This window comes from Megalobrama amblycephala, linkage group LG3, assembly GCF_018812025.1.
Source record: "Megalobrama amblycephala isolate DHTTF-2021 linkage group LG3, ASM1881202v1, whole genome shotgun sequence".
Lineage (NCBI taxonomy): Eukaryota > Metazoa > Chordata > Actinopteri > Cypriniformes > Xenocyprididae > Megalobrama > Megalobrama amblycephala.
In genome coordinates this window covers 42,335,493-42,348,530 of record NC_063046.1, presented here as the reverse complement: position 1 = coordinate 42,348,530, position 13,038 = coordinate 42,335,493, and the positions used below count along the sequence as shown (strand labels likewise).

The window sequence follows — 13,038 nt, the reverse complement described above, 5'->3', positions numbered from 1 at the left end:
CGCACAGTCGTCACGGACACTGATTATTCATTATCGTTTGCAGCAGGTTCTGTCGCCAAAGATAACTCCAAGAAGTGTAAACATATGGGTGAATCAAATGACCCAAGAAGAGTTTCGGACAAGAGGAGAAATAAAATGAGGATCAATATCGGTGTGGCATTTCCTAGCACTGTTTAACAAGTCTATGGCAGTGTAATTAAATACAATATGTGCTATACATAAATAGTTAAGTTAGCCCTTTTGCAAATGCTGTGGGTACGTTCAAATGTACGTTTAGTATGATTGTTGTGAACACGTAAACCTGTGCTGCATTACCTCACTATTTAATTCGCCGAATAAAGTGATATGTATGAGTAGTAATTTAGCATTAAACATTGTTATTTTTTGTAACTAATACATTAGAATTAAATAAAATCATGTGATCAAACGTAACGACTATAAAACTATTTCATTACCTTATACATAAACATGACTTGTGAGTCCCGTCGAATTGATTTCCATCGGCAGTAGAGGTGAAGAATCCCATCATTCCCAGCTCCTTCACAGGGTCATCAAGCTACACCTTTGTTATTGTTTTGAATATGCGACCTCTAGCGGCGAAAATTACATACTGTGCCTTTAAGATGTTTTGGATTGTGACATTAATGTCATTCAGTATTTTTTCATTCAAAACAGCATAAATTAGAGGCAGTAGAACAAATACTACCATCGTGTATATAAATACTATATTATATATACTATATTTAAATGATATATTTTAGTATATTATATAATGATTTTTTTGCATAACGGTAATGAGAATTAATTAGCATAGTGCTGTCAAATCGATTAATCGCATCTAACATAAAAGTTTGTTTATATATGTGTGTATATATTTTATTATATTTTTATATTTATACAACAGTTCTTTCTGGTTCTTGAATCTGATTGGCTGAGAGCCGTGCAAAATTCTACCAGTATCAGCACTGGTTACCATTTCACCGTTTGTATCATACCACTTGCGGAGACTGTCATGGCGGTTGAGCAAATTTACCATATATTTTTTAAATACTACTGTTGTTATATCATGAAATGTAGTTTAAAGAGTTTTTTAGGTGAGAATGTAGTTATTTAGACCTCAAATATGTGACTCATATATAAACATAGCACCTATTTTACTATTTGTTTTGACGCTTTCGCAGATGTGAGCTCCCGAGTCATTTGGATATTTGCCACTGTCTCTTATGTAGATTGTGGTTAAAAATATAATTCATTTGGGGTATATCAAACGGGCAATCTTTGGTCTTATTAATCTATTACTTGTTCCAGAGCAAAATGATTTGGGTTGAGGGGAATAATAAATGTAATAATATATACACACACACATATATTATTACACACACATATATTACTTTTATGTTAAATGCAATTTATTGCAATTAATCTATTTGACAGCACTATCATGAACAATGTCATAATGTCTTCTTTGTCTTTATGCAAAATATTATATATTTTAACATATAACAAAAAAATTATTACTCATTTCATTCTTTTGATTTTGGGGTGAAATATGACAGCCATTTTTCTGACAGGTTTTGTGAGATTCACCTATTAAAACTTTCTCTGTTTCTTACTTCAGCTCTTGAGCAATGGCTGCAATCTGCTCCACTCTGTCCTGGTGGGCGGCCAGGTCGCTCTCAAATGCCTCATGCTTTCTCATGAGTGCCCTGATCTCCATCAGAGAGGCTGTCTCATAGTCCTTCTGAGACAGCAGGTGCTCCTTTCCTGCAAACAGAGAATGTCAAATCAGCAACACAATGGCTGCGCATTCTGAAATGCCTGAATGTGTATGTTTTGCTGTAAAGATGCAGTCACAATAGTGAAATTTTGCAGGCAAAAAAGTCTAGTGTCAATAGTGTAATGATGTATGAAGCACTGCTAACACTGAGGTCACTTTTAAACCAAGCAGCTTTTGTTGGTCAATGTTGCAACTGTGAATCCGTGTTCTCCGTGGATCGCTTTCTACAGGTATCATAGATCTCCTAAATTTGCTTAACATTTAAACCCTTGTCTAAAATGAGCATGTGTACCTGTGGTCCAGGACTCATGCAAGGAGCATTTCTGCTTGAACTTCTCTGCCAGATGATCGAGTCTCTCCAGACGACGAATCTCGGTGAGGAGCCATTCCTCATAACCCTTCTCTACCTGCTCTAGACCTTTCCACGCGTTAGCGATGTCCTGCAAAAACACACAAATGCTTACTTAGTTTCAAATCATACCTTGATCAATTAGTCAAATGGCAGTCAATTTACTTGATTTGATTGGCCGATTTTCTAAGGAGTGGAAGTGGCTGTTCATAAAGTCAAATGCTAGTAGTTTTTACACAATTTGCTGGTTAAGAAGACTATGGTTTGGAGCAATATGCAGAAGATACTTTTCAAAAGGGTCAGAATTGGGGCCAGAAGAAGAAACCTAACTTTTGCAATGGGTTTCGTGACTTACCGACACCATCTTCCCCTCGGAGGGCATGAATGCCGGGCGGTTGCTCAAGCGGAGTTTTGTCTGCAGGGTGTTGAAGTTGATCTCCAGCTGGCATTTCTCCTGAACACGTGGAGGCTTGTGGACGCGCCTATAGTCCCGGAAGTCCTCCAGCTTCTGCTGCATGGCACGCATGGTCTGCTCTGCCACGCGGTTCTCCAGCCATGGGATGGTACGACGAATCCACTCCAACAACTAAAGTGAGATGGAGGAGGTTTAAACGGAGAATGATGGGCATTAGACAATGTTGGGAGGTTTAAACGTTAAAATTTAAACATCATCAAGCTGACCAGTAAAACTCATCTACTCACTAGTCGCTTTTCTCAGTTTTTAATCACACGCTTGCAAACTATTCTAACTCAACTTTGGAACTTTTGGAACACTCTATTGGAATCAGTTGTGTACAGGTTTCAGAAACAGAGGCAGATCTCCTCACCTCACTGGCCAGTTTCTCATACTCTTCCATCAGCCTTTCGTTCTCCTGGTTCACAGCCAGAACCTTACAGATTCTGTTAGCAGCCGTCTCAGCCTGAAGAGAGAGAGAGATGGAGTACACCAGCAGCTCATTTAGTGGCATAACAAATTCTGTTTGGAGTTAATGCGCCTGTATCCAAGTCTCCTCACTTCATTTACTTTAATTTACACGTTCATTTACTCTGCGTTATGCTGGAGAGCGTCTAGGAGCTCAATGCTTTACTGAAATCAATTTCCCTCAATCATTTACACAAACTGATCACAGTTTGTACATCTTATATGTTATGATGACAGACGTTAGTTTGAAAAATTGAATTAGAATGAAATATGATTTGATTTGTGATGACTTTTACCTGTTCGGCACCAGCAAAAGCATGGTAAAAGCAGGACACGTAGGTCATGATGGCTTTCTCATCAGGTTTAGGGGTGTTAACAATGTCTGAGGACAAAAGTAAGAGAATCAAGTTGAGTTCAAGTCTGCGGTCATCTTGGGCAACAGTTGTCTATGAAAAATCAACAATCTGTCAAGATTATATTTCAATAACATTTTGACAAAACACCACAACATTGGTGAGCACCAGTGTCCAATTTCTATTATTTTTTTCTTTATAAATAAACTATTAATTCTTTATTTAATCTTGACAAACTATAGACTATTATAATGTTCATGCCTTTAATATGAAATATGAACCACTCACGCATCCACTGAGAAAAAGAATTAAGCTAAAAAGATTTTTTCAGGCTGGTCCAGCTACTGCAAATGTGCTTAGAGTAAAAAGCTCTATAAAAGAGATGATCGGCTCTTTTAAATGCAAGGTGCTTTCACTCACCTTCAGCGTCAAGCATTTTTGGGATGTCCAGGTATTTCTCTGCCACCTCAAATGCAGTGTTCAGGTTTCCAATAGGATCGTCCTTCAGAGGAACAACAAAAATCAAATACTGACCCCCTGAAAAGTTATGCCATGATTCTGATTTACTGCACTTTCCATGAACTTGGTCAATTTTGTTGCTCCTTGACTTTTTTTAAAGGCATTACAGACACTGTAATTTTTAGGGTAGAAAATAATTATTTGTGGGCACTATATTCAGCTTGATTTTTTTTTTTTTTTTTTTCAAAAGTTTTTTTTTTATGTTACAAATCACAAAATTGTCTTGTAGTAATATCTGAAAATTCATTCATATTACAGTACTTATTTTAAGCTGTTCAAGCAAAATGGACTGTAGAACAATCATACACATTTATAAAGACAAAGACTTACTCATTCAGACAGATTTTAGTGTCAGAACTATCTGTTTTATTATTAATAATTTGAGATTTGAATCAAACATTTGAGCATTCAAGTTATAGCCTAAAAACAACTCAGATGTGGAACTTTAGACTCAAGTAAGCATCGATCATGTTTTGTCATACCAGTTGCCGTGTTTTTTTTTTTTTTTTTTTTTTTTTTTACAAGCAAATTGGCCGATTCCAATACCGGTTGCCAATTTGGCAACCACTGAATTTAATCATGATCCAAACAAAGATGCGACACACATGTAACATAAGCAGTTTTTAAAAAATTTAAAGCAAAAACAGAATGGTCTGACTTTAGATTTGTGAAATTATGCAACATAAGACACAACATATGCACATAGCAAGAACAGCAGACGGCCTGAATGAAAACACAAATTCACTCTCCAACAGTAGGTGGTGCTTATGGAACAGCAGCAATAAAGAGTTTCCTTGGTTGATTCCTGTTTACAGACTTCATAATATTTCCACACAAATAACATTTTGGCAAATGACTGCAATGCAGTTCTGCGCAAGTCTGGAATAGAGATTGGCCAAATTACTTTGAAATTACTTGAAACTCCCCCACAGAGAATAAATGTGAAATATTTGAAGGCAAGCTGATCAAAAAAGAGTGAGTGACTGTCAGAAAACACAAAAGCAGCACCTTTCTGAGTTTAGAGTAGTCGATGAGGTCTGGTCTGTGTCTGTGGATGAGGGCGCACAGAGCGAGGCCGTCCTTCCAGCTAACATGAGGAACAGCAGAGACAAAACATGAGAAAACTTGCAATACTGATGTTCCAGTAAGCTTCAATTTGTTAACATTAGTTAACTACAGTAGTAAACCTTAACTAATAATGAAAAAAATCTATATTTATGAATATATTGTTAAAATCAATTAAAAGTTTTTTTCTTTATTAATGTTAACAAAGATGAACAAACAACGTAACAAATGAATTGCTCATTGTTAGTTAATTTTAGTTAATGCATAATGGGGACCTTATTGTAAAATGTCACCATTAAATAAATGTTTTTTTTTTTTTTTAATTAGTCATTTAAGTATTTATTTAGCATGAAAACTAATGCTTATCATAAGCTGAAAAATATAATAATAAATGTGATGCCAGTAAAAAATAATGCAGGGTTATTATAGTTGACTAAAATCAAAACCATAAAAAAAAAAAAAAATGTTTATCTGAAATAAAATATACAAAAATGTAAACTTATTTTATTTTAGCTACTGTAGCTCCCGAGGCAACATTTCTCATTTTCATTTAGTTTAACGATGTATTAAAATAAGTAAAACAAAAATAAAATTAATAAAACCCATATAGACATTTAAAAAAAAAAAAAAATCTAAAACTACTAAAAATGTCAAAAACATAAAATAAAACACAAAAACATTAACTAAAATTAAAACTAAACCAGAAAATATAAAAATAAAAACTGATTCAAAATATTAATAAAAACTATAGCAGTATCACAATGATAACATTGTGATATAAAATAACACTCAAACAATGAAGCTAAATGTGATATTAATTATGATGTGCTTTTGTGACAATTGTTAATAATTTAATTTAACTTCAATAAATGTTTTGTAATTGTTAATAAATAATAAAAACAGTAAACTGATCATTTGCAGTTCAGGCCTATTAAACGTTATAGGTGATGACTTTCAAAAATTAACAAATATTTTCCAATTAATAGATATTAATAGATAGTACTGCTATATAAATTGGCAATATTTTATTTGGTATCACATTTGAAAACACTATACAATGTAGAATGTTTTGCAAACAAATGTGAGTTGAATTGTGTCAGTCATATCCAGAGGTTATACATAAAGTAAACACTCAGCGATATGACTGTCATACTGAGAGAAGTTCAGTCACTCTCACCTGATGTGGAAGTTCTGTACGTTGACGTTCCTGTAGGGGGCGGTCTTCCTCTGACACCACAGTAGCAGACCCTCTTTAGCAGAAGTCTCTGTGGAGTCACACACACACACACGCAGAAAACCATTTGCATATTATGAACAAACTCTGCTGAAGTGATAATGAGTGTTGAATTAGTAACATGACCAGTCACGTCGTTTCGTGAATGTCTTTGTCACGATGCAAATGTGTTTTTGTACCCTCCACAGAAATGTCCTGGATAGCGAAACGGAGAATGATGGTCCAGATCATTCCAAGAGTCATTTTCACGTTGCCATCAACAATCTCTGCAGAGCAAGAGACAGAATTTTGGTTAAATCTGTTTTTTTTTTAAAACTCTCCTTTTTTGTGAAGGTTTACATATATACATTTAGTATGAGGGCTATCAGTTTTAAATACTTAAATGTAATCTAATTAAAGGTGCTATAGAGGTTGTTTTGTTTTATACATTTTTGCAATATTACTTTAAAATTGTCTTTACTAACTGATAAAAGACTATTTATTAGGTGCACTGAAAGGAATAATATCAATATACATCATCTGTGCACGAGGTAGGGCCTTAAAAACATCAGCCAATCGTTTACGTGATCATCGCTTAAACGATTGGCCCTCTGGCTTGTCAATCACTGCCATGACGTTCCTTGTGAGAGACGTTCGCTCCAGTAACTTTCCACAGGTGCCGCATGCAATGTTTTTGTCAGGAGTAATAACTGCAGATTATGAGTTACCTGCGGTGAGTCCGACATAATGAACACGACACAGCGAATGCCGGTGGTAAACAAACACTCGTGTTCCAATGCTCGTGCATGAGTTTTGGGAGGCGTTCCCTCGCAAATGAGCTGTGAAGAAGGGGGGTTGTTCTTACGCATGCACTCATTTCAAAAACTCACTAACAGTCTTTGGTTTCTCAGTCGACGAAAACATCCTCTATAACACCTTTAATCAAATACAGTACATGTGGTTTAATCATATACCGGCATGTGGTTGTTTGTTTACTGCGTGCTGACATTGTGTTGCAACAGTATTGTGTTTCAACTGTATATTTAAAAAAATGGCGCCTCTTGTGTTGTCATTCCCTTTGTAGCACGCACAAGTGACAGTTCTTTGTCAACCAATCAACATTCTGCAGTAAGTCTAGCTCCACCCTTTAGGTACCGCTAGACTATAGGTACCACAACAGAAGGGTAACAAAAAAGTGCACCGTACCGCTGAGTGGAAACGAGCCATAAGTGAAGAGATTATATTATCAATATAATATTTGATTTATTTCTGTTTCACTGAACATAAGCAGCATGTAAAAACTGCACTAAATTAACTCATAAAATTGGCAGCCCTAGTTAGTATATAAAAGTCTTGATGGCAGACATATTGTACAAATACTATAAGATTCACACCTTCAGCTCCGATGGACACCAGTTTGACTCCTTTGCTACAGATGAAATCCAGAGCCTTGTTGACGTTGGCGATCTTGTGGAAACGCATCTTTCCTTTGTCAGGTTTGGGAAGTCTCTCACCTGCCGAAAAAATCAGACCCGACCGATATCAGTTATTAACGTAAACAGATCATTATTTTTATGGTGAAATGCAACTTCTGCACCTCTAGTGGAACCAGAATTGCAAAAATAATTTACTGCTTCCAAATAGATTTCCCAAAACACTACTGCCCTACCTGTCTTTATTTTTTATCATCAAAAAGCTCAGTATTTTGAAAGTACCACAGATTCACAGTTTTATACTCTTCAGAAAACCATTACACATCAAAATGGAATAGACAGTATTATAACATTTTAAAATGCACGCTTCACCTTTAAAGTCAAATGATATCCATTTTGATTACAATCAAAAATCCTTTTCAGAGTCAGAGCGAGTAATGAACACAATGTTTTGCTTTAGAATAACGTGCCCTGATAAATTGCTCAATATAAAACCAGGAAAATGCATAAAGAAGGTAAACTTGTTCAGACAGCAGGTGATTTTATCCATGACGTCACATCTGTGGTGAAAGACCATTTGAGTCTCTATCACACACACACACACACACACTCAACTGTTCAGATTGTGCCGAATGTGCTGAAAACTAACCACGCATGTCGCTGTCTTTCCTAATGACTCCTCCAAGGATAAAATAAGTATGAGTCATGAGCTCCATTTATGCTCTTTAGCACTGTGTATTCATTGCACACTACTTTAGTCTGTAGTCACAAACTCCTTTTAAATATGACTGTACAAGATGACAGCTGATGAAGATGATGACGACACCACCGAGGCCTGTCTGTTTAGTGTGTGTGAATTTTACTGCAGCATATGATATCAGTATCTAATTCAGATTTGCTTTATTAGATAAGTATAATCAAGGTGTATCTTAGAAATCTTGTTGTCATTACCTGAAATGACCTCGAGCAGCAGCATGAGTTTGAGGCCATTCCTGAAATCCTCTTCAATGTTCTCGATCTGAGTTCCCGCTTTACGCAGATGAGAGTTACACCACGCTGTGAACGTCTGAGAGAGGAAAAAAGACAGATCATAAATGAATGTTTATCCTCAATAACAAAAAAATGAAAGTGCATTTCACATGCACAAACTAGGTTTGTGTTGAGAACTCTATTAGATGCAGTATGTTCAATAGTATTATTTAACATAAGATAAACCTAGCATGAGAAGTAGTTTAAAACCCATCCGATTTAAACACATCTGTGATGAAAAAAAACTTTGCAAGAGTCTTAGAGGCCGTTCACACACACTCTAAAAGATAATGTGTTGGCTCAACTAAAAACATTTTTTTTTTTTTTTTTTGAGTTAATGACAACTTTTAGTGAATTTATGTTCAACCAACAAGCTACATTGAGTTAGGGGAACTTCATAATTTGTAGCATAAACACAAATGTTTAAGTTGATTAATCAAAAATATTAAGTCGCTCTAACTACCAGAGTTGTAGCCCTTAATTTATTTCATTTCAAATCAACAGCTATCATAGCACATGCTAACATATCTTATTTAACATGTATATTTAATGAACAAGTAAGATATCACTAAAAAATTTCAACATTTATTCTCCTTATCCAGTCCTATGAAAAGCATGCTGGGAACTAGAAATCCACTGCATGATTTCCAAAGACAATTTCATTAAGTTACTGCAAACTATTTTTTTTAAAAAGCCAATTAACACAGAAATTTTAGTTTAAATGACAGACTATATTAAGTTAGTGTAATGATCAATATTATTATTTCAACAGAACTCTACAAAATAATGTTTAAAGGCCCGGTTTCACAGACTGGGCTTGGACTAAGCTAGGATTAGGCCTTAAATTAGGACATTTAAATAAACGTGCCCTAGAAAAAACAATATTGGTGTGCATCTTTAGACAAAAAAATGGCACTGACATATTTTAAGATATGTCAGAGCAAGTTTCTTTCAGTTAAAAAAGCTTATACATGCATTTTAGTCTAAGACTAGCTTGAAACCAGGGGGAAAGGTCTAATTAAAACAGTAAATTAAAATTTTTAACTTGCAATCATTTATTTATTTAAGTTAACAGGTCCCCGAATTACTTTTTAGAGTGCAGAATGCATTTTTGAATTTCACTGCATTGCTTTTCCATTGCTTTTCTATGTAAATATGAGCTAGACGGACATTTTTGATCTTTGCATTTGGGTCTTGTGTCTTTTGTAGTGTGATGACAAGGCTTTCTATAATGTGATGCTCAAGTTAAAAGAAGTTCAACTTTTAAAAAACCAGACCTTGCGCTTATTGTCATTCTATTGACCTGCATATTGCATTTACAGTGGAGCTACTGAAATGTGTCATGTCTCATGTAATCATTTAATGAGTGTTTCAACTGCAGAAAGACGTGAATAAAACTACTTGTGAACAACATGCCACGTAAAGACATTCAGTGACCACATATCATGTTAGTTAGCTAGAAAAATTAACTCCAGAGAAGCCTTTTGCTAAATATATGCACTAAATTACATATATTTTTACAATTATATCATTAAAAATATTATAACATTATAATAAAAAATGCTTTATATTAATTGTATAAGAATGAGTTGTTAATTTTAACCTTTAATAAAACCAGCTGACAAATTACCCTGTATATTTACAGCATTTGTTAAGAGAGATTTGTTTCCTTGAGAAAAATTAACATGTAGGCCCTACAGTACCTGATCTTTAGCCAAATAAATCAAAATAAAATCAAGATCAGAATCAAATCGCAAGCTAATCGGATCACAAGTTAAACTTAAAAAAAAAACCCTTAAACTTAAAAAACAAAAACGAGTTCCACTATCCCACGCATCTTATCGGCACTTATGAATCATTTTGTAACCATTCTCTTCTTTAAGAATGTCAGACATTTTGATATGTTTTAAAAGTTTAATAATGAAAATGTGAGCAAAATCATCTGTTAAAACCTCTGGCTGTGATGTTTTAGTTTGCACATTACAGTGTTTCTGTAGTTTTCGAAAAAATCATTAGCTATATTTCAGCAATCTTATAAATATCACTCACTCTCAGTGTGTGAGATGCCAAGAAGAACTGTGTGCCAGAGATGTGGGTGTTACGGGGCAAAGCTGCTCGATGTAAATGAGTCTGTGTTTGTTTGTGCTGAGCAGTAGAATAATGTATGAAAGAGGGGGAGTGATGAACAACAGGACATGTAGGAGTTCCTGATGAGAGAGACGGATGGAGAGGTTGAAAGAGGGAAAGAGGAGGATGGAGGAGGTGTAATTAAATGTAGAGATGGAAGCCAGGGGTCTCTGTAGGGCTGAGTGGGTGGAGCGCTAACCGCACACAAACCAAATATAGACTGCAAAAAAGTAAACTATAGAGACGATAAGAGAGAATGAGACGAGGAGAAAAGAGGAATGACATGAGAATGAGAAGAAAGGAGAAGACATGAGACAAGAACAGAAGGGAAAATGAGCAAAGAGAATGAGAGATGATATGTGATGAGAAGAAATGACATAATAAAAATTGAGAAAAGATAAGAACAGACAAGAGAATGAGAACAGAAGAAATGAGAAGAGTCAAATTGAGACAAGAACTGAAGGGAAATTGAGAGATGAGAAGAAATGAGATAATGAAAGTTTAGAGAGAAGAGACAAAATGAGACCATGACAAGAGAAAATGAAAACAGAGGAGAAGATAACAGATAATGAAACTTGAGAAAGAAGAGATGAGAACAGAAAGGTTAATGAATCAACAAAGAAGAGAATGAGTTAAAAGAGAAGAGAAGATGAAAACAAAAGATAACGAATGTTAAGAAAGAAGAGATTATTAAAGTTTAGAGAGAAGTAAGAAACTGAGAAGAGAAGATGAAAACAGAAGAGAAAATAATAGATAATGCAACTTGAGAATCAAAGAGAATGAAAGATAAGAGAAAAGAAGATGGTGAGAAGATGAAAACAGAAAAGATAAGGAATGTTGAGAAAGAAGAGATAAAGAAAGTTGAGAAGAGACAGGAGAATGAGAAATGAGACCAAAGGAGAATAAAAGAAGGGATGAGACAAATGAGAAAAGAACATAAGGGGAAATTAAAGAAGAGAAGATTAATGGATGAGATGAAAACAGGAGATGATAAAAGAAAAGGTCATGAATGTTGAGAAAGAAGAGAATAAAGCTGAGAGAGAAGAAACAAGAGAATGAGAGATGAAACCAAATGAGAAGAAAAGAGAAGAGACAAGACAAGAACAGAACAGAAAGGAGAATGAAAGATGCGGCCAGATGAGATTAGAAAATGGAAGTTGAGAAAGAAGAGATGCTCCAAGAGATGGAGAGGTCAGAGGCAGATGGTGATGTGGAGAAAGACAAAAATAAAGGCTTGTCTTTGGTTCTTTGCACTTTAGGTTCACCAAAAGACCCTCTTCTAATCAAGAATCATTTCTTCCAAACAAGCCCTTGATGTCTCATCACAGGTTCTTCAGATCAGTGTTTTGGTTTTAGGTGGAACCAACAGGAGCTTTTTGGGAACCTTTAGAAGACACAAAATAGACGTACAGAGACACAACAAGGGAAGTGGAAAGGTCGAAAAGAGGCAGAGCAGGAAGGGTGGAAGGAAGCACTGATGGAGGAGGGGTGACAAATGTCTAAATGTGGATGTGACAGGACACCCGAGACACAGCTGAGAGAGAGATTCCTGAGGAGCAAAGTCAGAGACACAACAGGAGCTTCAACTCGATAGGGCTCTTTTATCCCCCCAGAGAGCTTTCTGATACCAAATATATGTGAACACACCTCACAACTGGCCATATTGTCCAAAAGCAAACAAAAAATGGTTGCCTACAAATGAAACCAAAGACATAAACGCTAATAAGCAGACAATAATGCAATCCTGAGCCTTTAAATAACAGCCTTGGATGAACGCAGCTGCCACTTCCACTCTGTTAAGTAAATTCATTTCCCGCCATCCACCTGTTACCGACATGAGTGTGTGTTTGTGTGGGGGTCGATCTTTAAACGTGAGGTAATGTGCTATCAGCATGAGAGGAGATGTCTGTCTTCTCCAAACCCTACCAGGACGGCTGGGGAAGCCCTTTAATAGGTGACCTTTCAAACCAAATTATGACTGACCTTTAAGGTCAGAACTGTACTACTATTTTAGTTGGGTTAAAAGTTGTATCTCCAACTCACATTGAGAATGAATAACTTAGTGTGAACACACTTTATATCGGGATCGCTGTAATTTGTTGCATCATATTGTGTCTCTGCTTATGTGAGAATAAAATATTTTTCTTTTTTTTCTTTTTTTTAAAATATATATTAACATTATATAGAAATAGGGTCAATGAAGCTGCATTGAGCGTCATGTAAATGGCTTTCTTGTGTCAATATATACAAT

At 35.5% G+C, this 13,038-nt stretch overlaps 1 protein-coding gene across 1 annotated transcript in view; it reads right to left on the bottom strand.

Moving 5' to 3' along the window:
• The window catches only part of actn3b (actinin alpha 3b), a 31,420-nt gene that overhangs the window by 9,657 nt on the left and 8,725 nt on the right, over positions 1–13,038 (bottom strand). Inside the window, exons 2-12 of the mRNA XM_048185506.1 lie at positions 8,583–8,697; positions 7,593–7,712; positions 6,399–6,485; positions 6,163–6,250; positions 4,929–5,007; positions 3,822–3,903; positions 3,345–3,430; positions 2,954–3,046; positions 2,482–2,712; positions 2,070–2,217; positions 1,614–1,764 (exon numbers count right to left, since the gene is read on the bottom strand). Coding sequence (XP_048041463.1) covers positions 1,614–1,764; positions 2,070–2,217; positions 2,482–2,712; positions 2,954–3,046; positions 3,345–3,430; positions 3,822–3,903; positions 4,929–5,007; positions 6,163–6,250; positions 6,399–6,485; positions 7,593–7,712; positions 8,583–8,697 — 1,280 coding nt within the window. The remainder of the gene's footprint in view (positions 1–1,613; positions 1,765–2,069; positions 2,218–2,481; positions 2,713–2,953; positions 3,047–3,344; positions 3,431–3,821; positions 3,904–4,928; positions 5,008–6,162; positions 6,251–6,398; positions 6,486–7,592; positions 7,713–8,582; positions 8,698–13,038) is intronic.